Source organism: Chionomys nivalis, chromosome 4 (genome assembly GCF_950005125.1).
Source record: "Chionomys nivalis chromosome 4, mChiNiv1.1, whole genome shotgun sequence".
NCBI lineage: Eukaryota > Metazoa > Chordata > Mammalia > Rodentia > Cricetidae > Chionomys > Chionomys nivalis.
Genome location: NC_080089.1, coordinates 62384294 through 62411040, shown reverse-complemented (window position 1 = coordinate 62411040; position 26747 = coordinate 62384294). Strand labels below are relative to the sequence as shown.

At 44.1% G+C, this 26747-nt stretch overlaps 1 protein-coding gene across 3 annotated transcripts in view; it reads left to right on the top strand.

Moving 5' to 3' along the window:
- The window catches only part of Map2k5 (mitogen-activated protein kinase kinase 5), a 231009-nt gene that overhangs the window by 148586 nt on the left and 55676 nt on the right, over positions 1-26747 (top strand). For 2 of the 3 annotated variants that reach the window (XM_057767295.1, XM_057767297.1), the window contains one exon: positions 7420-7449. The exons of the other annotated variant lie outside the window; for it this stretch is intronic. In XM_057767295.1, coding sequence (XP_057623278.1) covers positions 7420-7449 — 30 coding nt within the window. The remainder of the gene's footprint in view (positions 1-7419; positions 7450-26747) is intronic. 3 annotated transcript variants of the gene reach the window in all.

The window sequence follows — 26747 nt, the reverse complement described above, 5'->3', positions numbered from 1 at the left end:
TATATGCCCAGATGTTTTAATTAGCATTTCTGTGAGCAGAGCTACTGATGGAAATCAGCCTAGAACAATTAGGATGTCTACAAGGCCACAAAAGTGGGTTCTTTTAAATAGTGAGACTCTCCTTTTCCCATCTTTTTTTATTCAGTTTAACAATTAGCACCTTCATATTTACTGCGGCCTAGATGAAATTAATATATTACCTTTAAACACAGTATTCAGCCCAAAAGTTGCTCAGCCAGGTCTTGGTTTAATGTAGTATAGGTAGACAGATAGGCTTGTGTGTGCACACACTCATACGTACATATTCACATACAAAAAAATGATGCAAGTAAAATAGCAGTATAGGAGAAGGAAGGATTATGTTTCTGGTCAGCAGGGTTAAGAAGCCCAAACAACCTTTAAAGATTCAAAACAATAGCATTCAGCATGGAGTCTACTTCCTATCATCCTTGCTGGCCCTTCCGGATGAAGAAAAGACACTGTCCAGCTCTGATAGCAGGAGAATTAGGAGTAAAGGTACTGATGCCTCAGGGGTGGGTCATGAATTAGTAATTGCTATGTGGCGGATGAGCCCGTCAAAAGAGTTGAAAATGAGGAAGTTGCCTCGCAGAGCGCTATCAATCACTCAGTGACCATAACTTCCAGTAATTAGTGTATTTTATGGGCCTTTGCTTCAGTGGCTCGAAAGCACATATGCTGCAGTCACAGCTAAACTTTGCCGGAGTAATATTCCAGGATGATTTATCCTCCTGCTGCACTGGGATATAACCCTATGTTAGGTGAAGATTGTGAGCTAAGCCGCAATAAAGTGTAAGTTTAGGTACAGTTTGCCCAGGTTGAGACCTCAATGTATCATGCTTCTGAGTGTTCGCGGTCGGGCCACAGCAAGCAATCATTTCTAACAGTGAAACGAATAAAGCAATTAAAGGACCAGCATTAGGATATTGTGCTTGTGAGTTACTGTTGCCCTCTCCCCACTTAAGCATCCACTGTAATCAGCCCATTTCTAATTAGAAAAACAGCAACGCTGTATTAGAATCATTTATTTGTAATGCTGTCTTTCCTCCGTGATTACTGGTAATCTGGGGTAGAACACAAGACCTTCTGAGTGATAGAGAAGTGTTTGATTTATCCTTGTGCTACTGTGTTTGGGCTCCTTAAGTTACAATAAATCTACTCGGGGTCCGCGGAGTCTGGCGAAGATGGGGATTTCCTTTAGAAATGCTGGCACATGCTAAGGAGCAAGCCTGGTGGGAACCTCCCAGCTAGGCTTTTCCTGCACAAAGAGGGAAAAAACGTTATTTCCCAGCTCTCGGGCACTTGGCTCGCTTCGTGCAGGCATAATGAGTTATTTGCTGAGGTTCACCCAGTGCACCGGAAGTCTCCAGGGCCTTTGCAGACAGGGTTCCCTGCCATTGCCAAAACATCTGTAGAGCCCAGCGTTCTAATAATTTAACAAGCTTTGCCACCAACTTACAGTATGACCTTGGGCAAATTAATTAAGCTTCTGGTGCCTCCATTGGGCCATAATTCTGTTTGTGTTAAAGAAATCCTTGGAGTTTGTAGGAAAGCATTATGTCAAGATAAGTATAAATTGAATAAGGAAAGAGACAGCCTCAGCTCTCCCGTATTCTCTGCAGATGAGATACCTCTGTGCGGCTTCTCATGATCTGCTCTTGAGCTTTGCTGAGGTAGATGCCAGTGAGAAGCTAATCACGCCAAGCATAGATGGGAAGGTAGTGCCACCTTCATTACATTTATTATCCCATCTTTAATTTCCAATGCATTACCACATCATATGAGTTAAACAATAATAGTAAAACAAACTAATTGTCTTTAATTAAAGTGAATTAGGTTTTGATTTCAATATATTTGATGTAGTGGGAACTGAGGCTACGAGGGTCCCAAAGGTTATTAGGGCAGATTTCTGAGGGGCCTGATGGTGTTAGTAATAACCCTCTTCCTCGTGGTTCTAGACACGAACAGATATGTCATTTCATCAGTCTCTGTTACTCGCGCTTATGCCCCTCCACAGGGGTCGCAGATTCCACAAGTTAGCAGCTAATGGCGTTATACATTAAAAATTGAAGCTTCCCTCACTCCAAGGCCTTGCAAGGCTTTGTTCTTAAGCCCTAGACACTTCGGAGTGCAGCTGCAAACTATAGGCAGAAGATTAAATTAATTTGTAACTCTTTTTTTTTTTTGGTCCTGCATTGCTAAATCCTCCCCATTTAATTGAAACCCTACTTCACGATGCTTTGTGTTTCTGTGTTCTTTGTTGTCATTTTAACCTCCGAAGCTCTTTAACACTGGCAAATTGCTGTTATATCCTTTGGATTGTCTTGAAACCATTCCGTAAGCGGACAGTGAAATTGATACATGGGAAGAAAAGTCAAATCATAGGGTAGATTTTAAAGTGTTTAATATTTATCATGGGCCTTCCCCAACATAGTTTGAGGTGATTTAAGCTCTTTCTTCAGGCCTGAGCAAATTGGTCTGGGGATGAAACCTCACCTGGGGAATTTTATGTCATTGAGTAGTTAAGTCCATTTTTTTTTTTTTAAGTTTCACTGTGTCTGAATGCACCAAGTGGCTGTCGTGTTTCTATGAAATGGAGGCTTAACTGCATCATACAATCTAAATGTAAAATCCGTAGATGGAAGTTTAATTGTGTAAAATGCACACAAGGTAATTAAGAACAAATTTTAAAACATTTCGGACTATAAAGTCTCCCTTCAGCTATATGGGAAACACTTATTTTCAATTTGCAGTTATGCTGATAAACATAGGATATGTCTAAATTGAGAATTTTAGAAAAACAAAACTGAGTGCTTTTTAGTGCAAGTGTAAACGTAAACCTTGTCGTATAGCATTGCTGATGGTCTGAGTAGGCGACCTGTGCAGGGTTTGCCCGCCACTCCTGACTGCAGCGCATTTTCTCTCTTCCTAGTTCCGAGGTGGTTGTTAGTTTCCTGTCGTGTTGTTACTTCGTAAATGTTTTCTACCATAACTTTCTGTTAAAATACAAAAGGCTTCTCCTCCCTCCCCTCTTTCTCTCTGTCTCCCTCTAACACACACACACACACACACACACACAAAGAGGCCCAAATATATTTATTGTTTACGCTTTAAAACCCAGTGTACTTCAGTGTTGCTGTCTCAAGAACAATTGGTAAGTTATGGTTGGTCAAATCAAAGATCAGTAGATCACTCTGAGGACCGTTTCGAGGGTCACGGTTAAATGTTAGTGGTTCCTGTTATTTCAGTGCATTCCCAACTTGTGACCCCGCCACAGCCTCCTTTTCCTGCCCTTTAGGCAAGAAGCATCCTGTAACCCCTGTTGAGCAGTTTGTTGGCTCTCAAATGTTTGGAATTAAAATGCACTTGTTTATTTAACATCAAAAAGAATCCTTTCCCTGCCTCTGCCCGCCTCCTCTGCAGCCACCACACAGTAAACCTGTGTCAGGTCCTGTGCAGAGTTGGCCGTTCTCCTCTTGGGAATAAAAGGACGAGAAGGTCTGCTGATGGATTGCTTGCATGTCTCCATTTCTCAGTACACTTAAAAAAAAAAAAAAAAAAAGCAAACACTGGACTTAAGCTGCCTATATTTAAATGCTTCCCTTGTAAAGATGACAGCGAGTGGTGATTCCTATTGGCTGAGCCCTAATCTGTTTGCTTTGTTGCAATCTTTCTTTTCCTCCCCCTTTACTTTAACTGTTAACCTATTTATAAATCTAAATCTACACACAGAGGTCATTGGTTGGCTGAACTTAAACCATTTTACTCAGTAAATTTAATTAAGAAAATACAGTGCAACTCATAAGCAAATGAGTTTTTTCCTAGTTTTAAACCAAACCACCCTCTTGAGTGCTGATTGCCTTGCCCGACCCCTGGTGATACAGAAACAGGCAAAATTAAAAAGGACATTAAAGCTTCATTAAATCTGAAACACATTTAGTACAGTGACATATCTGCAGGCCATTTCAGAGAAGATTACATACTCCCTTTTGTAAGTTTCCTAATTTATAATACCTTGACAATAAAAACTGGGGAAATGCAAGTTGATTAATAGGCCAGTAGGCTAAGAGACACGGGCCAGCCAGGCCCAGCCATCTGAATGTTCACAGCGTATGTGCTCCCTCCCCGTAGGGTTCAGTATGTGTTCTGACTTTCGTGGAGAAGTTCTTCGTGCAGCCATGTCTGCTCAGAGTGTGTTTTCTACTTCCGCCTGATAGCTCAGCAAAGGGGTTCTTTCTGGGCCCTATACTGTGTTTCCTTTCGCGTTTGTCATAGGACAGGTGGCGGAGAGTGAACAGCTCTAGGGCTACGTTAGACTGAAGGATGAGGACATGCGTGGAAGGCAGAGTCCTCTGAAGGGGTCTTCAAACAATTGCCTTCAATGAAGCCCAGTCACACTCTGCTTGAGCTCACTAGTGTACAGCTGGGACTTAAGCCTGCTGCCGTAGCAGCCCAGTGACGACACTCCATAAAAGAGGAAGTGACCTTCCTGTACTGAAAGCAAGGGACCCTTCTGTGTCATGTAAATCTAAAAAAATCACACCTGTAAGATGTCAGGTAGGACTGAGGTCCCAATGGATAGAAGTTGGGGAAACACAAAACAAAGTTAAACCCAAGAATGCTGCTTACCCCAGGTCAGCCACTGCTGTCTGTTCCTAAGCAGACTGAGCAAAGGGGCCACCACCAACCTGCTACACCAAGTCCTCTCTGATCTCCTGCATAGCAGTGTCTTCAATGAATGACACCAGCCATCTTTGCTTCTCTGTTCTGGATATGACAGAGGGGTCAGGTGCATGCATGCACACGCTTCTGTCTGCTAGATCCCAGCTGTAGGCCAATGGTGACTGACAAGTCAGAGGCCTTGTGTAACATGAGAGAGATTCAGTTCTCACATTATCCTGCTCTTGTTTCTTAAGCCTTCCTATTTGATTTGTCTGTGCTTGTTTTGGGGGCAGACCTCACTATGTGGCCCAGGCTGATGCTGAGGTCAGGATCCTACTGCCATAGCTGTCTAAAGTGCTGAGATAACAGATAAATGCTACCACACCGGTCTCATTTCTTGATTCTTTAAACTGCAAGAACGTTGGCACTGCGGTCTTTTAGCTCTAGCTCTTGATAGTATGTGTGGTAGACAAGTTGCTTCTGCCAGTCAATCATGTGGGCAGAAATCTTCCATCGACCCCAATGATGTGTCAACATGTATAGTTGGCATATTTCTGGGAGATATATTATACCAGTTTTCAGGCTCTTGACCATTTTAGAAGAGAGGTCCTTCTTCTGTTGTTTCTTTACCCCGGATGAAGTGCACGATAAAGGTGACAGCTTTTGGTCACTCCTCACTGCCTGTTGGGTCATTACAGAGTGGTACACCCACCGCAGCAGATCACAGTGCCTCCAGAGTCAGTGTGCACACTCATTGACAGTCACACGCTGTATTTTTTTTCAGAGCTAAGACAAACCTCCAGCTGTGTTAGGCGAGAGAAGAGTGGGGCGGTTTAACAGCATTTAAACAGCAGCCCGAATCACACAAAACCCTGGACCAATTAAAGTAAACATCCATCCTCTTTCCTGTGCCTTCGCTTCCTATGTTTTCTCATTTGTATGTGAAGATTAAGGAAATCCATCAAAGGAAATAACGATACTATAAATTTATATCTTGAAAATTTATATACTTTCTGATATATATATATATCAGATATATGAGTAGAAGGTGGTGCTTAATTAGATATTCCAACATACAGCACATACATGTGCACACACAAATATTCAGATGAGTGCTGGCCTTCTCAAAGGAATCCACCATCCAGTCGCGTGGTTCCTCCCTGTTACATTGCTGTTCAACCTGCCTTTAGACTTTAGAAAACCTCAACACCCCAGTCTGTCCTTAGTAAGTGATCTTTGTAGGTATTCAGGATTTGAATCTACATGGGTCATTCAGGCACCAGGCTACACAGAAGTCACATGATCACCAAGCTAGGGACCATCTTTCTAAATCCAAGCTTTAATTAGTTCTCATAAAGTGAGGAAAGTGTGCTTTTGTTTCATGAAATGATTTTAAACACCATTGTAAAAGGGGAGTTTCAGAAGTGTTTGAGCAGCATCAGTGTCTTTGAAACAAGTGTGCAGCTATCCAGGTCTCAGAAGACAGCGCAGTGTACTGGCAGAAGCACTGGATTAAAAGCAAGCTTGGGGGACAGCTCCTCGATTTCTCGTGACTAACCGTGTGAGAAGCCCTCAAGGGACTCTAGAGTTCGTATCTGCTCTGTGTGTTGTGTGCTCAGATGCCTTCTTGCTTCCTTGATGTTACACTTCTGCTTTGCGGAAAGTTGCAGATGTGTGTAGAGAACGAAGAGCGTACATTCCCACCATTGTTTCCTTTAAATAGGTTATGGTAAGCTGGGTGGTGGTGCAAACCTTGAATCCCAGCACTTGGGAGGTAGAGGCAGGTGGATCTGTGAGTTTGAGGTCAGCCTGGTATACAGAACAGGACTATGTACAAAGACCCTGTCTCAATAGATAGATGGATGGATGGATGGGTGGGTGGGTGGGTGGGTGGGTGGGTGGGTGGGTGGGTGGGTGGGTGGGTGGATGGATGGATGGATGGATGGATGGATAGATAGATAGATAGATAGATAGATAGATAGATAGATAGATAGATGTAAACAGGTTGTGGTATGTTTGTTCAGTCTGATCTTATTACATTATGTCAAGCCTATACGTTTCTGAGTCACTTAGTTTTTACATGTGGGTTAACGAAAGTGGCTAGTCCAGAAACAAAGAGCAGTATACAAATCTAAATAGCCCTGGGGCAGGGGAATCATTCTCCCAGGTTCAGATTGAGGCCTCCACCTTCACAGCCTTCCGTGGCAAGTTCCATACCAGTAGGGCCTCTAACTGGTAGGAAAGTGTGAAACAGTAAGTGGGTGAGAAAAACAGCCCAGGTTTCAATTTCATACGACAGCCCACACACTTCTTACAACCCTTCCTCCAGACATGTAGCCTAAAACTGCAGAGCTGTGCTCTGGAACCAACTAGATCCCATCTTACAGGAGGAAGGCCTGCAGACTTGTACATCTCTGTCTCGAGGACACTGCCACACACATACATGTGAATAATGCCCCAGAGTTGAAAATGCACCTAAGAGAAAGTATGTGGGAGAATGTTCCGTTATTAAAATTAGGATTTTTTTATCAGAGATAAAATATTGTTCATTAAAGAGGTCCATTCTAAATACAGCTTATAATGTAATTACAGCAATGATTTAGTTCATGCATTAGTGGTGTAGATGTTTTTATTTTTTAATTTGATAGGTGCAATTCTGAAATGTAGTCCTTGTCTGTCTTAAGGAGATCTGCCCTGCATGCAAATCTATAACTAGACAAATATTATTTCCTTTCCCAGCTTGCTCTTGGGAGGTTTCCATATCCTCAGGTAAGATTGTTCATTACTGCCATTTGCCACTGTGACATCCATTCCTATGTATGAAGGTACAGGAAGTGATTGTGAACATTTGAGCCACATACAAATAAATCTGTCCTGTAAAAATGAAAAGTAATATCTTAAAGGAATCATTAGAAGTCTCTGTTGGTTTTGTATTTAAAAAAGAAAAGACAAAAACAAAACTCTAGACTTTTTTCCCTTGTTAGAGGTTGACTGAGACCACCATGCTCCTGTTCGTATGACATTTGAGGTGTCCCCTCCGCCCAGCTCCATGTGCTCATGTCGAGGTTGGAGGAAGGGCCTACCCTTTTTTCATACCTTTTATGAGCATTTTGGAGTCAGTTAAAATTATTTGAGTTAAAAGATGAGAACACAAGGTGAAAATCTCTACTGTGGGTCATTGTCTTTAGCAGGCGCACAGCCCCCAGTTTCTTGTGCGTGTGACTTTGACTACGGTACACCCTTTCGATTCTGCTCCTTCCCATTCACAAATAGTTCATTATCAGTTATTGAAAATCCTAAATTTTTATATTTCTTCACAGTTTTTAGTAGAGAGGGATGCTAAGCAGTTAAGACACAAAGCTATTTTGTGGCTGGAAAATGACTCCCTGCTGTTGGGGGGCAGGAAGCGAAACGTCCAGAGGGATGAAGAATGAGCGGCTGACGGGTCTCTTCTGGTTGATGTGTACTGTTTTTCTGGCATCTTGGTCTGAACAGGCCAAAGTGCCTGAAGGCATGTCTGATTTAAAGGTGGTGTTGGTCTCTGCTCTTTAAGCATCTATTAACTTGCTATTATTATGCAAATAAGTGTTGTATTACACATACTAATTTATGCATGGTTAGATTATGCAGATGCATCACAAACATGGTTATTGAATAATAGGAGGGGGCGCCTTCTCCCTAACCATCTTTAGAAGCGCTTCTCAGCATATTCTCCCAGTACCCATGTGGGCTTACAGAGCCTTCACTCACTGAAATGTCTCTTTTGAAGCCCTTTTCCTTCACAGTTAGAAGTCGTCAGATAAGAAGAGAAATCATCCATGGTGTTAGGTCCAGAAGTGTTAGTCTCACTTTTCAGATTGGAAAGTCTCTTTGCTTGAGCATCATCTTTTTCCTTTAAAACACAGAATGCGGCCCCTTGGCACACGCTAGCATGGAATGAGGTTTTGACATGTACAGCCATGCCACTCAGCCCTATAGGTAGTCCATCAGATTAACATCAATTGTCAAGATTTATAGTCATTTGAACATTTATCTTGTTAAGCTCTTAAGTCTGTTGGTAATTTGTAACTATTCAGTGTGTGACTAATGCATGTAATCCTGTAAAATTGTGAAAATGAACGTGAGACCCTTCATGGCCTAACTCTTAAACTAGTCCTGATAGAACGCTTACAAGCCATCTGATAAAGACTGAGGGCTAGCAAGATGACTTGCCATGCAAACCCGATGACCTGAGTCTGATCCCTGGGACCCCCAAGTGAGTGGTAGAGAAACTGACTCCCATAAGTGACCTCTGACCTCCATACATGTGTCTCCCCATAATAAAGAATTTTTTTTTAATTACAAAAACTGAAAGTGTAGACAGATCCTTAAGATTCCTAATATGTAGAGAAAGTAAGCGGTGCCATTGAGTGAGTGAGAAGTCTATGGTGTGGTTGTCATTGTGTGTGACCTTGAGCCCTTGAAAGTCACAGTCAGATAAGGAACAGGCAGAGTTGCTTCACTGAGTGACATTGTACTTGATCAGCTGAGTGGAAGTTGGAAAATTCTAACAGGCTGATCTCCTAATCAGCAATAACCTTTACGCCAAGGAATGTATAGGAAGGGGGTTATTCCTTGAAATGTGGTAGAATGCTGTCACCAAAATAATGCTTTTGTTTCGAATAAAAGCAGCCTTGATGCTACCAGGTCCTTCCCCAGATCTTCCATCAGAAGTTCAGGTGATCCACTACTTTTGAAAAGCAGTAATGACATACAGCGTGATTCACATTTATCTTGCAGGCTTTGTGTGCTTGATGAAAGGTTGGGGAAGATCCTTTACAAATGCCTTCCAGGGGCTGGGGAGATGCTCAGCATTCAAGAGCACTCGCTACTTTTCTAGAGGACCAGGGTTTGGGTCCTAGCACCTATGCTGGGCAGCTCAGAACTGCCTGTAGCTCCAGCAGCAGGGGGTCCTGCTGTCTTCTGGCCTCTGCAGGCACCTTCTTGCACGTGATGCACATAAACTCACACAGACACACACATGCGCCTGAAAGCCAATCAGTCAATCAACCAGTTTCTCCCCTGCTCCTTTCTTCTCCCCTCACATGGAACAGGTAAAGGAAAATGTATGTGTCTGAGGTGCTGCAAAGGCTGAATCATGAGAGCACACCTTCACTCTGTCCCACGCTGCCACACCTGAACTCCTGTATGCTGTGAAACAACCTTCCTGGGTAACATAAGCAGTCGCCATTACTGACTGCTGACCTGTGACTGATTTAGTGACATTAACTCTCAAGTGGAGTGGGTAGGAGTGAGTCAGACTCTGGAGTTGAAAATGATTGTGATTATCATCAACTCAAACCACACCATGGTATCTGGAAAGCAGATGGTCCTGCCTTTGACTGTCTGGAAGCTTAACACTTTACCCAGCAGTCCTCTGTCCACCACACTGAAGACTACAGTATCCTAGCTATGGCCCTTGAACACTTGGGTTGTGTCCTTTGGAATCCCTCCATATCTGGGCTGAGGTTAATTCCAGATAATTTCTTTTCTGAACCTAAAGTCAAATCAAGGCACCAGACTGGTACTCCCTTCCTTAGAGGCCAGTTGAGAACCCAGAGGTGAGTCAGAACTTGTATCAAAAGAATCTGCTCGAGCTGGGCGATGGTGGTACACGTCTTTAATCCCAGCACTCGGGAGGCAGAGGCAAGCGGATCTCTGTGAGTTCGAGACCAGCCTGGTCTACAGAGCTAGTTCCAGGACAGGCTCCAAAGCCACAGAGAAACCCTGTCTCGAAAAACCAAAAAAAAAAAAAAAAAAAAAAAAAAAAAAAGAATCTGCTCTATCTTTCTAAGTTTGAGACCATGTCTTCCTCATCTCTGGTATTTGCCTTCTCTTTCTGATTTAAGAGGTACGCTCCTCAAATGAAATGATGGATATAAAGCCACTTTCAAAAGCACAAAGAGGCCCTGGTGCCACCATTTGCTTCTTAGCAGCCCTCAACCCCTCTGGAGCAGAGGGCAAAGCTGGAAGGAGCAGCAAGCTTCCAGACTCCCTTCTTCCGGCCCAGTGCCGGTGCTGCTGATGACATCTTCAGCAGCCCTCTCACCTGGTGACAGGGTCTGTCAGGTGGGGTGCGGGTGAGGGAGGAGGGCTTGGGCATGATGGAGTCCGTGCCCATGGACAGTGTCAGTGAAAAGGCTGGATTTCTTCAAGATCACCTTTCTGTGTGACTGTCATTGTTTTGTGTAGTTGGGTCTTTGGTGTTTGGATACTCTTCCATGGTTTCCTAAGACCCTGGAGTAGCACAAGCTTGTGGGGATGCGGTCTGGCTTCTAAGAGAGGATAGAGGCCTCCATTACAGCAGCTTTCGTTACTGCTGCAGTTATCGGGAAAACAGTAGTAGAATGGAGATGTGATTCAGTTATGGAATGCTGGCTTAACCTGCCCTAATGTCCAGCAGTGGGGGACAGGAGGCTGAGACATTCAAGAGCATCATTGGCTATGTGGAAAGTTTGAGGCCAGCCTGGGATACATGAAACTGTCTCATACAAAAAACAGTGGAATGGTGACTTGAAGTCACCCAGCACCTTCCCTACCCAGATGTCCTGAGCACTTTCTGTGGTCCCAGGCCCACATCCCACCACAGGGGACTATTACTATTTCTGGCCATCCAGTGAACAGGCCACACACCTCATCTTAAGAAGGAGTAGAGGTAGTAAGGTCTACTTGGAGGCATTTAAATTCAGTGAGTGGCTGTTTGATGTCACTGCAGCTTGGTGACTGTTCTTAACTCTTACCCCCCACCCCCACTCCCAGACAGTTCACCAAGCCCTCCTCTCATCCGGCTTCCCTGCCAGGGGGTACAGGGAGAATGAGCATCGTGGGTTGTGCTGATACAGATGACAAGGCTGATCCCTAGAGCCCTTTTGCTTTTCTTGTTATGTGTTTAGTAGAGTGACAGGGGCGTGCAGATGGCCTCAGAGCCCTCCCCATACCCAGTGCCCTGAAATTCTGGGTGCCTGTGGAGCATGTTCCATATGAGATAGCGAGGGTTTGCTTTCTGCAGCCTCTTACAAAGCTAACTCCATTGAGGAATTCAGCTTTGGTCATCTGTAAAGATCTGTGGGTCCAGACAACAAGGGCTGGAGCACTTGTGTCAGTTGGTCATGTGGCCCCAAAGTCAGTTGTCTTAAAAAACATGGCAGTAGGCAATGGTTTGTTTAATGACATCATAATGTGGGAGAAATGAGAATGATTGCCCACCAAACATTTTCATCCTTCATTCAAACTTTCCAGCAAGGCCCTGCATTTGGACAGTGGTAAATCCATTAGGGAGATTTCTCAGGGGCCAGCTCCACTAGGGCACCAGGGGACTTGGTGGGCAGGGTGCCTCAGGAAAATGAAGCTAACACAGATACAAATGTGTTTAAAGCACTTTTGCATATGTAAAAATATTGTTCTTGTTTTGGCTACAATTCTTGATCTTGGTTAATAAATTACATCAAAATGACCCCGAGTTAAAAAGGGGGGGTGGGGAGGATCTGAGCAAATAGTGCCCCTGGTATGTAAAGCTTTGAATGTTTTCACACCCCATTAATTTATTACTTCTCTTTCTTCATCTTTAAATTTCATTTTTTTTTCAAAAATTCCGACTCCCCGCTGCTGCAGTGATTTCCATCTTGTTGTTAATTTCCCCTGCTCCATATGGAGCTCCAGACATTTCACCTGGAGGCTGTACTAGATTTTGCTGTAGTGATCCTACTTCCGGAGGCCAAAACTGTCATTTAGGGTTCCTGGTGCATCTGTCGGCGCCAGGCTTTTCACTGGCATGGGAGAGTGTGAATAACAAATTGGATGCACCTGAGATTCGGATGATTAGTGTGCGCTGCGAATCTCTGAGACTTGTAAGCTGCTCACGCTGGGGGAAGGGCGCAGGGCCTGAGCTGAGGGTGGGTGGGTCTGTGCCCACACCTTGCATTTGGGACTTGGCAAGCGGCGTGCAGACTTTGTCGGCAGCCCTGGTGCAGAGATAGTAACATATATTTCATCGTGCCTTGTCATTGATTAGAAAAGAGCCTTTAATTTCATTTCACCCCATGTTGTGATTAATTTGCATTCTTTGTCAGAAGTTAATGGAGTTTTTTATGGTTCACTCTGAAATCCTTGAAGACATCAGACTTGATCTGATGTTTATACAACCGCCAGCGGAATTTTTTCCCGTGATTGATGGCAAGCTTGATGTTATTCCAAACGGCTTTTTAAGCTGTTTTTAAGAATTATTTGAATAAAATGCAAGCAAGATATTGTTGTAATGATCAAGATTATCTGTTAAAAATCTGTTTCAAATAAAGGAGATGATAAGTAGAAAAAGGGATCAAAAAGAGAAAAGGATGGTGAATTGAGGCATTATTTATAAGAAATATGCAAAAATGGCATCAGACAAATTATTGCAGTGAAGAGATCACTTTTATTGAAAAATTTTTATTGTCATCTGACCAAATAGAATAAGTAAGTCTAAGTTTAAAAAGAACATCTAATCTTAGGGATTATGAGCCTCATTATCAACAGGCCAGTTCTCGTGTATTCTGCCAGCTTTGGCCACCAGCATGCTCACAGAGATCCGCTGCTCTGAGCTGGAGAAGGGCTGTCACAGCTGTTAGCCGGCCAACGTAATGATGTATTTCTAGTTCCCATCCAAGAGGGATTCTTCAACCCCAGTATGAGTTGCACATTAAGTAGATTATGGGCAGTCTTTAGTGAAAGAAGGCGTTCCTAAGTGTATCACCACTGGCCTTCCCAGAGACAGTACAGAAATGGCAATATCCCATGTTACAGCCAAGATGCCCAGCTTCTCATGGGTAGCAGCCATGTCTGTTCATGCCATACACAGCATGTCAAGGTACAAGAGGGGCTGTTGGTGGCATTTGGGTCCAAGCCCCTTGCTGCTAACCTAGGAAATGTTCTGCACATGCTTTTAGACTAATAGGGTCGTTTGTTTGATTTGGGAACCTTGCCTTGCTTCAGCAGATTCTGGCTTCTCTGTGAATTCTGCTCATGAGACCCACTCATAGGTCAAAAGGCTGCTTATAGGGGTGCTTACATTTCAAATGGATTTATTTATTTGCTGTGCCTAAAGTTTGCTAAATAATTGGGTGGTTTTAATTGAAGTTACTGCCTTCTGATCTTTGTATTAATGTGATCTAAGGTGCTTTTTATTATATGTAATCCATATTATTGACTAATTTGCCCAGTTTTCATATCATTGGAAGCAGCTTGTCAAGGAGAAAATATTTTAACTTGTTTTAGAATTCTGCTGTTTGAATGTTTGGGGTTTTTCCCTTTCTTCTCCCTGTCAACTTACAGACTGGCTTTTTATTATTTCACTTGTTTTATATTAGTAAATGTCTCCTTGGGCAGGGTTTTGCTTTAGAATAGAGCAGAGAGCCATTGTTCTTAGCTATTTAAAACTCTTCGAATGCTAACATCAAAATACTAGAGGATTTTTCTTCTGGGTTTTTTGAGACTGGGTCTTCCTTTGAGGCCCTGGCAGACCTAGGACTCGCCCTGTAGCACAGACCGGCCTCAAGCCCCTGTAGCACAGACCGGCCTCAAGCCCCTGTAGCACAGACCGACCTCAAGCCCCTGGCGGTCTTTTTGCTTCAGCCTCCCAAGTGGTGGAATTAAGGCCTGCATCACCATGCCCAGCTAAAATACTAGAGTTTTTTACATTTTGTGTGTGTGTGTGTGTGTGTGTGTATGTGTGTGTGTTTTAAAAGCCTTTCACTGGTATATTGTTACTAGTGGCAACATTGATCATTTAATATTGTTTTAATTACATTTAAATCATAGATATTATTTTCTTATTTATGCACCCTGCCTCTTAACTGTGATCATACCTAGAACTGCAAATACCTAAAAAGTTTGTCTTCTTTAAACAAATGTTTTTGGAATCATCCTTAGTCAGACAAACTTTTTGAAGTTCATAGCATCAAAGATTTAAGTAAACTGTAAGTATCTATTGTTGAGTTAAGTCTCTTACAAAAAAAAGAGCATTGGGTAGTTCCCAAAATTATCAGTGTTCCCCTTTAACTTATAAAAGCTAACTATGTGCAATTTATTATTTAAACAGATTTCTGCCAGCATTTATTTTTATTCATTATCCTCACTAAATTAAGATATAGTCCCATCCATAGAGTCCAACAGATGCTCCTAAAATGCAGGGGTAAACCTGAAGTGACAAGGAGACACTCATTTGTACATTTAGCTTCTTCCTGGGATTTTTTAAATTGCCAAAGCCAAGTTCTCCTCAAAGTTTCCACCTCAGACATACCCAGAGATATCACTTTATCTCCTTCTCCCTAAAGATATGAGGTGAGTTCCTAGTCTGCCTTTCAAACAGAGACATGGGGCTACCCCATTCTGCTCATTGCATAAAGTGCTTACTGGGCAGACATGAGGACCTGAATCCAGTCCCCAAAACCCAGATCAAAGAACAAGGTATGGTGGTGTGCACTTAAAATCCCAGCACTGGGGAAACAGAAGCAGGCAGATCCCTGAGGTTCACTGGTCAGCCAGCATGGCCTACCTGGCAGGCTCCAGGCCAGCAAGGCAGGGAAGATGGGGCTGGTGAAGTGGCGGTTCTTACAAAGAACTGAGTCCAATTCCCAACACCTTCATGGTGGCTCACACCCATCTATAACTCCAGTTTTGAGGAATCTAATGCCCTCTTCTGACCTCCATGGGCACCAGGCATGCATGTGATGTGTGTGTGTGTGTGTGTGTGTGTGTACAGGCAAAACTCATACACACAAAATAAAAATAAAATAAATATTTTTTAAATGTATTTAAGAGAGAGAGAAGAAAGGAGAAAGGAAAGTAACAAAGTGTTTGGATCCTAAGGAATGACTCTTGAAATTGCCCATTGGCTTACACACACATGAACATGAACCTTCACAATGAACATACACACACACATAGCATAGATGGAAGAGAAATTGTCCCCAGAGTCTAGGAAATCTAGAAAGGTGGTATTTTCCTATCACAGTTACTGCTGTAGTTGGGGTAGGTTGCTTGGCCAACCAGATGACAGATGATTATTTAAAAAATAATAAATGGATGGATGGATGGATGGATGGATGGATGGATGGATGGGCCAGCTCCAGGTTGGTCCAGTTCTAAAGCACCATCTAAACTATCTATGATGGTTCGTCCTAGTTCAGTCAGATAGTTATCCGTCACTGAACACCTACCCAGGGCCTGACACTTTGCAGAACTGCAGCAGAGAAAGTCCAGTTCCAACAGGAAGAAAAGTACCGAGCAAATGATGGCTTCTATAGAAGGAGCCTCCAAGGGGAGAGGCGCTGGCCTCAGAAAGGGGCGGGGTGAGCTTACTTTAAGAAGCCAAAACAGGGCTAGAAAGATGGTTCAATTAAGAGCTCATCCTTCTCCTGCAAAGGACCAGATTAGATAGTTCACGATTGCCTGTGTTTGCTCACATTCTGGCTCCAAGGGATCCAAAGCCTCTGGCCTCTGCAGTAGGTAAAAAGTAAGTAAATCATTTAGTCTGGAAAGGTGGCTCTGCTGTTAAGCGTGTGTACTGCACTTGCAGAGGACCTAAGTTCGGATCCCAAAATCCATGTCAGGCAGCTCCCAACCACCTGTAATTCCAGCTCCACTGAGACCCCATACAACTAGTCTCCTCAGGCACATGCACATCATTTTCATTTGTTTTTTATTATTTATTTATTTATTTATTTTAGACAAAAGTCTCTATGTGTGGCCCTGGCTGGCCTAGAACTCACAATATTGGCTGAGCTGGGTTTGAACACAGAGATCTGTCTAACTGCCTCCCAAGTGCTAGGATTAAAGGCATGCTCCACCACACTGGGCCTGAATACACATAATTTTTAAAATAAATGAAAGTAACATTTATTTAAAAGAAGCCAAGAATGCTTCTTAGAGTAGAAGATGCTTGAGCTAGGGTAAAGAGGCTAGAAGATGGCAAAGGACCACTTCAAGCATTTACGTCAAAAGGAGGTACATTCACCAAGAGCCACAGGTCTAAACATGGGTTGTGCATAGCCTCCTCCCAGGAGTCTGAAGGGTTGTTACTGTGGTTGCCTTCCTTTCCCCTGTTGAGCAAATCTCCTGGGTGAATTGTAATGTGAGCTTAGGGGAGAGAAAAGGGGAGAGAGAAGCAAGAGGAGGAAGGGAGTCTCAGATGTTGCTAACCCTATAACAGACAGGATACAGAAGCTGGGTTCCAGGGTGTCATGAGTCCCTTTGAGCTTGTCTGAGGTTGGAGGATTTGCATTTCCAGATCTCTGCCCTGAGGGTACTTGCCACAATCTGACCACTTCTCCCCAACTTGTGTGAATTTAACCTGACACATTCCAGGACAGTTTCCAGGCTACTGGGAAGGAATTATCATGACCAGATGAGTCAAGGCCTAAGAAGGCACTTTGAAAAGCGTAAGGTGGTTAACACTGCCATGGCAATGGTGATATTATTTATATTTCCAGAAAGTACTTGAGGGATTTGCCTGTGTGGCTCTGAAAATATATGACTGTGTCTCCTGCCAGGTTGGACTGAAATGAATTACTTCTCTGATCCCACCAGAGCCTTCCTGTCCAGTCCTTCTCTTTTGCGTTACAATTTGTCATTCACAGTCTTCATACACAGAATTCTATATAGGATCTACTCATTTTTAGTCCAGTATCTGGGACCATGATTCTTTCACAGTTTTTTAAATAATCAGTCTAGAAATAAGATTGAAATGTAAAGCAGTGACCTTGATGTCCCGCTCTGGCTTCCCGTCAGTGACTTTGCCATCTTGTCTCCCTCTTAGACTCCAGAGATTTCTGTTCTTATACCTTGTTATTGGTAGTTGCTACCTTAAGAAATCCTAGCGTTTCAGATACAAGAAGACCTTATCTAGCTTTTATTTTGCAGAGGAGGGAAGGGAAACCATGGCCATTTAGTGACACCTTGCAGGGCTTCTATCTCCCACTCCAAAGTCAATGGCTTTTTCTGTCTCAAGAAGGGTGGTGATGGGAGGTTGATGAGGCACCCAGAGGTTTTGATCCCAAATAGCCATTCTTATTTTACACACCCAAACACTCAAGTACTGCCTCCAACTGGTGCATCTACAGAGGTGGAAATTACTATCCCAGGATGCTCCCTGCCTACCAGGTAATTGCTGATTGGAGGCAGATCCCTGGGAGGAAAGTAGTCTCAGCAGCGGCAGTGACAAAAACATCAACTTTTATTGTTCTCAGTTGTTCTGCTCATCACATGGAGAACTTGGGGTAGAATTGAAGCTAGGAGCTCATTGGCATCCAAGTTAAAAGGGGGCAGACTTGGCCAAGCTTTGTTTGAACACAGATTACTTTTAGATATTTAACAGTACTGGATTAACGCCTGAGGTTTTGGAGAATCTTCTTCAACTAAAATGTTAATGATCCTAAGAACCCAACCCTCTCTAGTGCCAATAAAATAGACAAGTTCATTGAAAAATCTACAAGTCCCTAAAGGAGCAAAGAATTGACGCAGGTTAGGGCTGGGGATTGCTGAAACACAGCCAGGAGCAGAGAGGTCTTGGGCACAACTGGGTGCCAAGACAGGAGGCTCAAGATAGCTTTTAAGGATTGTGGGAAGCCAGGGCAAATATCAGAATCAAGTGTGGACTTGTTTGTATCTGCACATAGTGACATCAGGCAATAGAATGGCCTGACGAGGGAAGTTGTGGGTCTCCAGGCACAGGGAGAAAGGCCAGAAGTAAGTGGTAGAACTTGTTTCAATTCTGTGCAGAAATGGGTTGCACAGTACCCTGTGGGCCTGAGGCCACCTTCTCCATAGGATTAGTCCGGTTTGATGAAATGCCATAAGCAAAACCAAGTTTCTGGCCAGAGGTCTGGCTTTATCCCCTGCTCTGGGCAGCTCTGTGCTATTCTTTAACTAGAGACCCCTGGGCAAAGAGAGTGGGAAGCAGCAAATGATGCCCACCACCCCGGGTGACAATGTATGTCACCGTTGACATGTGACTTCAACCCAAACACTGCCAGGGTTGTCCTGATTTCTGGGCCTGGCATTTATTAGCTTTTTGACCTTCCTTCTCGGGCCTTAGTCTCCTCTCTGGAAGGTGCTGAGAGTCTCCTATGTGTCTATGCACCATATGCATGCTTGGTACCTGAGGAGGTCAGAAACAGGCGTCAGATCCATGGGACTGGAGTTACAGATAGTGGTGAGTGCTGAGAACCAAACCTGGGTCTTCTGCAAGAGCAACAAGTGCTCTTAACTACTGGGCCAGCTCTCCAGCCCTACGTAGCTGTGTTTTGTCCCAATGTTAAGTGACATTTAAAGGAAAGACAAGCTCTGTGATTAAGTCTTAGCTCTGGCTAGTTTCAGGAAACTTTAATAAGCCATTCACCTTTGGGGACCAGCAATTGTGTCTCGCCTGCCTCTTGGGTTCTAGAGTCACGTATAGCATCAGGCATAGAGGACTGCTTGATAAATATAGATGAAATCAGTAAAGTGATTATTTACCTCAATTTTACCAACTAACATGTTGACAAAACATACCAACTCTGCATTTGGAAAGCACCCAAGACTCCCCATTCCTCATTTTATCTTCTCTCTGTAAGACAAGTCCTTCTGAGAGACGTGATCATTTTCTCTAGAGTGTTGGTCCTTCAGGAGAGTCCAGATGGGGCAAAGGATGGAGGGGATGGGTGGAAAGCAGTAAACTCCCCTTTGCCAGATGAATCCAGACAGCAGAGGAATTTCAAAGATCAGAAACGGGTGGAGTGTGGTGCGCGGTGGGGGGGGGGGCGGTAAGCAGTATTCCAAAACCTTTGATGATCTTTCAGATCCCAGAAGTCTGTGTCTCTGCATAGCTGGCCAGCCTCTTCTCAACCCAACAAAAGAAACACAAGAAGCAGCTGCTTCAGACTTGTCTGGGGTCCCTAACCAGTTAAGCTTTCCTTCATAGTGTGTCCGTATGAGACTTGTCCAGATCCCTAACTAGTTAAGCCTTCCTTCATACCGTGTCTGTATGAGACACTGCAGAGAGAATAGTGTTTCTTTTTATCTATTTTCTCCTGGTTGAGCCGTATATGATACGGCTACCAAAAACCCAGTGCGCTTTATCCTCCATGAGTTTCTGCTGCAGGATTCAGAACACGATGAGCTAAGCCAATCAAGGCAAAGTAAGTATGTGTCCAGGGCCGGGTACCCTATAGCAGGGGGATCTGTTGATAGTCTTCCCTTTACCCAGCACTTTAGTCTCTGCCTTCAGTCAGCTGCAGTCTAAAATATGAAGCAGAAAATTGCCGAGGTGATTCTAAGTTTCCAACAGCACGCAACTGTGAGTGGCCTGATAGAACCTCTTGCCACCCTATTTTGCAACATTCTGGATATTAATAACCCCATTGTGCAGTACCTCCATGTTGTATGTACCACTCACCTGCCAGTCACCTAGCAGGTGTCTCAGTCATCAGATCAACTGTCAGGTGCCACAGTGCTGCACTAGGTAACACTTCTTAGTAAGAGTCCCAAAGCACAAGAGGAGTGACAGTAGCAATTCTGTGCCTAAAACAAGCCCTTTATGGGAGAGATGGAAGCTTATTGGGGGTGTAGGTACTTGGGTAAAGACAAGGAATGGGTAAGGAGGGTAGAGTGTCCTGCTTCCACTAAGGGTCCCGAAGCATAGCCAGATGAGAGGAGCTGCCACACATATGCACACAGCTGGAGGACGCTGGCCACAGTGACAGGATGTAAAATCACAGCTGGTTCTTCAGCTCCTTAAAATACCAGCTCAAAGTCACCTTAGTCACAGAGGAGTTCCCTGAGTGGAAAGCTGGGCTTCCTGACTTGGGGAGAGGCATATCTGACCAGTGACTTTTGCCTCGCTTTTGCTTTGTTTGAGACAAGGTACCTGTATTAGCCTTGGCTTGCCTGGAACTCACTGTGTGGACCAGGCTGACCTCTGAGATTAAAGGTGTACACCACACCTAGCTCTTAGATCGATTCTTAGGCCAACAGTGACTGCTGGGCTCTCGAGAGTAGCCTGCTTCTGCTGGGGCAAGTGTTTCCCCATCAGCACCTGAAGACTGTTAACTCCCTGAGCCCAAGGGATGTACATGTCTTAATAATTCAGGCCTGAGCTCCATGCTCCGTCTGCTGTCTCATACAGAGTCATCCTGACGTATGCAGAGGGCTGTGAGGGTGGAGCATGTGGCCAGAACGCCTGTACTGTGGGAGGGGGAAGGGGGACGGGCATCGAGAGCTGCAGCTAATCCTGCAGAGGAAAGTCCTTGTGTTACTTTAGCACAGAAGACTTTGAAAACATGGCCCTGTCTCCAAATATGGAAGGAACTGAAGTCACTTCTGTTCACCATAGCTCAAGGGTCCTGGGCTTATCTTTAAGATTTATTTGGGCTTGAAAATGAACTTTCTAACAGCCTTCTGTGACCATAGGCTCCCTAAAACATAGTGAATGTTCTAAAACTCACGAGCCTTTCTGCAGGGACGGTGGCAAGCGCCCCACAGTGACACAGTACAAGAAGAGAAGGGATCCTCTGTGTGTCCATGGAAAGCGGCATTGTGACAGGAAGTAGTGTGGCTATGGTGGCAGACGAAACCTACCTTCTGGGTAGAGGTTAAAACTGCAGAGATTCGCTGTGGTTGAGTGTGGTGAGCCTAACTGCAGATGTAAGAGAGTGCTGCCCAGTAGGAGATGCAAGCAGTTCAAAGCTGCTTTTGTTATGAAGAAAATACAATTGTAAGTTACATTTATGAAGGAAACTTCCCAACAGTTCCTGCTGCCCAAGATAGAGTCATTGGAATTCCAGCCCTAGAAGATACCTCTGTCTGGAATAATACAAAGCCAGATCCCACATGGACAAAGATATGGACCAGGTGAACCCAGCATAGCTTTGGGTTCCATAGCATGGGGGGGGGGGCAGCAGGTTAAGCTGACAAGGAAGCCAGTTAAAGGCTAGATCCAGAAAACCCCCATCTACACCTTCGCTGGACCAGGCTTATTTGGTCGTGAAGGTTGATATCATCCATAGGCTTTGCTCAGAGAACTGCATCTCCTACCCCACACTCGCACCTCCACCACACTCACACCTCCACACTCACACCTCCACCACACTCCCCCACCACACTCACACCTCCACCACACTCACACCACCACACTCACACCTCCACCACACTCCCCCACCACACACACTCACACCTCCACCACACTCACACCTCCACCACACTCACACCTCCACCACACTCACACCTCCACCACACTCACACCTCCACCACACTTCCCCACCACACACACACCTCTGATGGTCTTAAGCTAGATTCACACGAGCTCATCCCCTCCCAGAACAAAGAAAAGCGGGAACTAAAGTTAGAGACAGGAAAATGTCTAAAATCTTCTCAAAGGAAGATACTTAATGAACACCTTGGCTAGGCCCGTACTATCAGAAAACAGACTGATCATGCAATTCACATCTGTTTATTGCAGTTCTATGTCCAAACATGCGAGTGTTCCCCCAAAGGAGAATTTGCTTGTACATGGAGTGGGACACGAGCTATGTCAGTTTTAAGTACACAAAAGGTAGAGAAGAGACCGCAGAGCAGGTCTGGTTTTTTTTGTTTGTTTTTTTTTTTTTTTTTTTTTTCTCACTGCCTGGCGGAGCCTGAGGATGAGTGATGTTGTCCAGCACCTCAGTGCTCCAACTGCTGGATTCTGCGTAGAAATGCATTGTCCTTGATCCTTGGGAAACAGCAAGAGCCAAGTGGTCTAATTTATGGCCTTGGTGATTTTTCTCTCTGGCCGCATCTGAGCTGTGCTCTCCTCTAGGCATCTTGGAGCCTTTCTGTCGCACGCGCTCTTGGCTAGTTAGTTTTCTCTTTTCAAAACTGGTGGCTCCCAAGCACAACCCTGGCTTCAGGATGAGCTGTGGGCCAGAAAGAAGGGGACAGAGAAAGGATCTTAACTGAATTTAAAAACTTGTTTTAAACTTCTGTTTTAATTATTTATTCAAATACTTTTTGCATACATACATGCATGCATGCATATACACACACACACATACGTGGGAGGAGGATTTTTCACTGTGTGTCCCTGATTGGCCTTGAACTCACAGAAATAAACCTATCTCTGGCTTGCGATTGCTGCTATTCAAAGCATGTGCCCCTCCATTCAACCCATGAAAGTGGATCTTAGACTGTGGAATTTTAGCACATTCTGCCCTGATTGGGATCTGGCCGATAATCTTCTTAGGACTTAACATGGAATTTTAGCACATTCTGCCCTGATTGGGATCTGGCCGATAATCTTCTTAGGACTTAACATTTGTTTTAGATCCTGTACGAGACAAGAACTCAAACAAGGATAAAGGCTGGTGGCCTGGGAAGACAGGAGGAGCACGGCTATCCTGTTTGTTTATGTTAGCTCATTAGAAACAATGTATATTATCTTTCATTTTATCTCATCTTGTCTGCAGGAAAATTAGCACCTCATGAACATCCCCACTCATAGTTAGGTCCAGTACATTTCATTCTATTCCTTTTTGTAAAGCAGCCATTGAGAACCTTTAGTGGTACAAGGCAACAGTAAAGCTGATGGAAGTAAATTGTATCCTTACGGGAAGCTTTATCATCTATAATGGTTTGGGGGTGCTGTGTTACCTCCTAGCACCTGGCACACTAAAGGTAGGACTATTTCTCCCTGGCCTAGGCAGAAGGCCCAGCTCCTGAATGAGGAGTACCATCTTCACAGAGGCTTTGGTAGGGAGCCTCTTGTTTTGACCCTAAACTGTGCAGACAATTGCCCATAGCCCCAATGCAGGAAGAAGAATTCTGAGGCAAAGGGTATCTGCCTGGAATTCCATGAATCTTTCAGATTCTCAGGTTCATTCATTTTCCCAGATGGGCAGCCTCCGAGCAAACTGTCAGGTCAGGCTGTGTCTGGGACCTTGGATATTGTTCCTCTCTGAGCCTCAATTTCCATAAGGACAAAGTAGGTAGGTTGAGATTGAACATCTCTGAGGTCCTTTCCACTTGAGAAATGCTTCCGGTCTTAATTTTCACGTAGAATATAAAATCCCAGTCAACCACAATCACTGTAGATTTAGCTGAGGCTGCGGCTTAATGCATCAGATTGGAAGAGTATCTTTAAAGTGTCTACAGATCCTTGCAGTTGGGTTAAAATTTAAAAAAAAAAAAAAAATCAGTTTAATCCTGAAGACTGGAATATGGCTCAAGTCCCACGAAGCAAAACTGCTATTTTTTAAAAATTCCAACCATACCTTGTAATTTCAGACTTCTTTTTTCTATCTAAGAGAAAATAACACAAGCTTGAAAAGCAGTAAATATGTAAAGAGAAAATTTGTCAACTGATATTGGAAGATGTGACCTAGGTCACACATAAATCTCTCCGACAAGAGCTGCAGGGCAAGTCATCATTTCAGAGGGGAAATGAAGGCCTGGCTGGTGTCTTCCCTCAGCTCCACAGTGGATCCACTCTGGTTTTCTGATTATGCCTCTGAATATGATGTGAAAGACCTGCTAGCAAGGTCTGTTTTGCCATTGTGTGCAGAGAGGAGAGCAGAAAAAGAAACTCCCAAAATTGTTTCTTAGCGCCAGCACCATTGACAAGTACTGAGGCCCCACCAGTGAGCCTGTGCATCCACAACTCCATTCCCCGGTCACTTTCCAAAGTCCTGCGTCCTGTTATGGGGCTAATTGCCACCTGTGTGGTTCTTGCAAAGAAAGATACAGTAAATGTTAATGCAGTCAGTAAAGCCTGGCTGGTTCTTGTGGCTGCCCCTAGTAAGTCATCCATCCTGTTTGCTGTGTGAGGATCTATCTGCCTTCCATCAGAAGGAGGCCTAACTCTCCTACTAGTGGGGCTTTAAAACTTGGATCTGACGATTGACAAGAGAAAAAAAATATCCCAGGAGAGGAAGGAAGTTCATCTCATAAATGTATCAAAACACCACTAATTCTGGAGCATGATGAGCCAGGTGTTTGTCTGGAGCAGTTACAAACCACTCGACACCAGCAAAATGTACAGGCAGGAGTGTGGGCTCCAGCAAGCTGGTTGTGAAGAGCTTGGGAGATGTTTTCAGGCTCAAGCTGTACATCAGCGCTAACGGGACGTGCTCCTCTGAGCTCTGCTCCTCTGAGCTCTGCTCCTCTGAGCTCTGCTCCTCTGAGCTCTGCTCTCACAGTCAGGCCTTCGGAAAGGCAGACCCGGAATAAAGATCGCGTCCGTGCGGCTGGCGTTTTACACTGAGTCGGTGCCACTTTTAATGTGCTATAAAACAAGGGGGTGCAATTTTACATGAACTGTGCACAAAAGCAGAGGCGGTGGCTGGAGGTTGACTTGGTTCAGATCTGTTTTATAGTCACTGTGCCAGACAGTAATGTGATCTTGAAAAAGGTAAACAACAAAGAGTTTAGCAGTGAAAAATATGCCTAATATAAATACGGTCCTTCGCGTGGCAGCTTAGAACTTGAAAAATATGACTTTGGCATTAAATTTTTCTAGTGGAATTAACAGAGGAACAGAACATAGCCTTTAAGGCAATATATCTGAGACAAGGCAAGGAGATAATACATCTAACTCCATGGTCTGTGTGGCACTCCTATAAAGAAAGGCACAGTAGCTTTATTTAATTGAGAAAATGAATCAATTATGATGATGTTGCATCATCACATCAGACCCTTGTGAAATGGAAGACATAAGTCACTGCATTGTGTAACAGTGTTCAGAAGTAATTGAGTACCATAAGCATTTTGAATCAATTTCAGGTTCTGGCTCTGCTACCTTAATACAAAATGCATGAAGTTGACATCCTGTAGTATGCTGCTATCAAGACTGTAATAAAACCCTGGCACAGCATCTCTGAGATCCTGGGCAAAACTGGATTGTCATATCATAAAGACAGAGGGATGACACTGGTGGGCATCCCTCTCTCATAGCAGCCTTAATATAGGACAGTTTTAATTACATTTATTTATTTGTGTATGGGCACATATGTGCCACAGTGGGCTTGTGAAGGTCAGAAGAAAAGTTGCCAGAGGGGTTTCCTCCGTCCACCATGAGGGTTCTGAGACTTCAACTCAGGTCATCAGGCTTGTTGGCAAGTGCCTCATTAGGCCAGTCGTTGTAGTGCAATCTTAAATCGTCTTTAAGGAATTCTTACCTGCAAGATAGAGCAAGATAAAGCCATGGAGCCCTGTAAGATTCAGGGTCATGAGGAAATCCTCCCCCTCTGTCCGTCAGGTTCACACTCATGTTCCTGAAGGCAATGCCACAAGCCAACTCTAATCTCACTTCAAGGCATCTCATAGAATTTTTGCCACATCTTCCTCAAAGAATCTTGTAATCTCCCAACTCTTGGAAATCTATGAGAAAAGATGCTCTTTGATGTCAAAAATAGATTTTGAACACTTTGTGAGCTGCTGTAGAAGTGGATATATCTTTTTTAACACTGAGCACAGGGCTACCTGTGTGTGCTTAGAAGAAACAAAAGAAAAGCAGACACAACAGTAGGAGGGACCAGATCGCAGAGAGTTTAGTAAATTTCTCAACTGTCTAAGGGGTGAGCAGCTCAACCTCCCCATATAGACTGAATGAATCTCTGCCTGCCGTCCTTGCCTGGAGTCCAAGATGGGACAGTACTTTGGGCAATGTCAGGCAGCCACTGGGAGGGAACACTGAGAACCAAGCAGTCTGGCACTGCTTCCCAGTGTGATGACTGGAAGGTGGCAACCTGAACAGGAAGCTTGGCCGGTCGAGATAGAGCATGGGAAATGCTTTCTAAGATGCCTGTGACCGCAGTAGCAGTAGGAGGTGAGCAGGAGGATAGTGAGTTTAGGCCAGCCTGGGCTCCATAGGCCAGGACTTGGGGTGGGGGAGGAGGGGCTGCTGATCAGCCACACTGATGCAATCAGAAATCATATACCTAGCACTCTCGAAAACCCAATCATTAGGCATTGACATTAATTTAAGTTTCCATACCATGCAAGTAAAAGCATGAAGTCCAATTATTTGGGTTTGTTGTTGTTGTTGT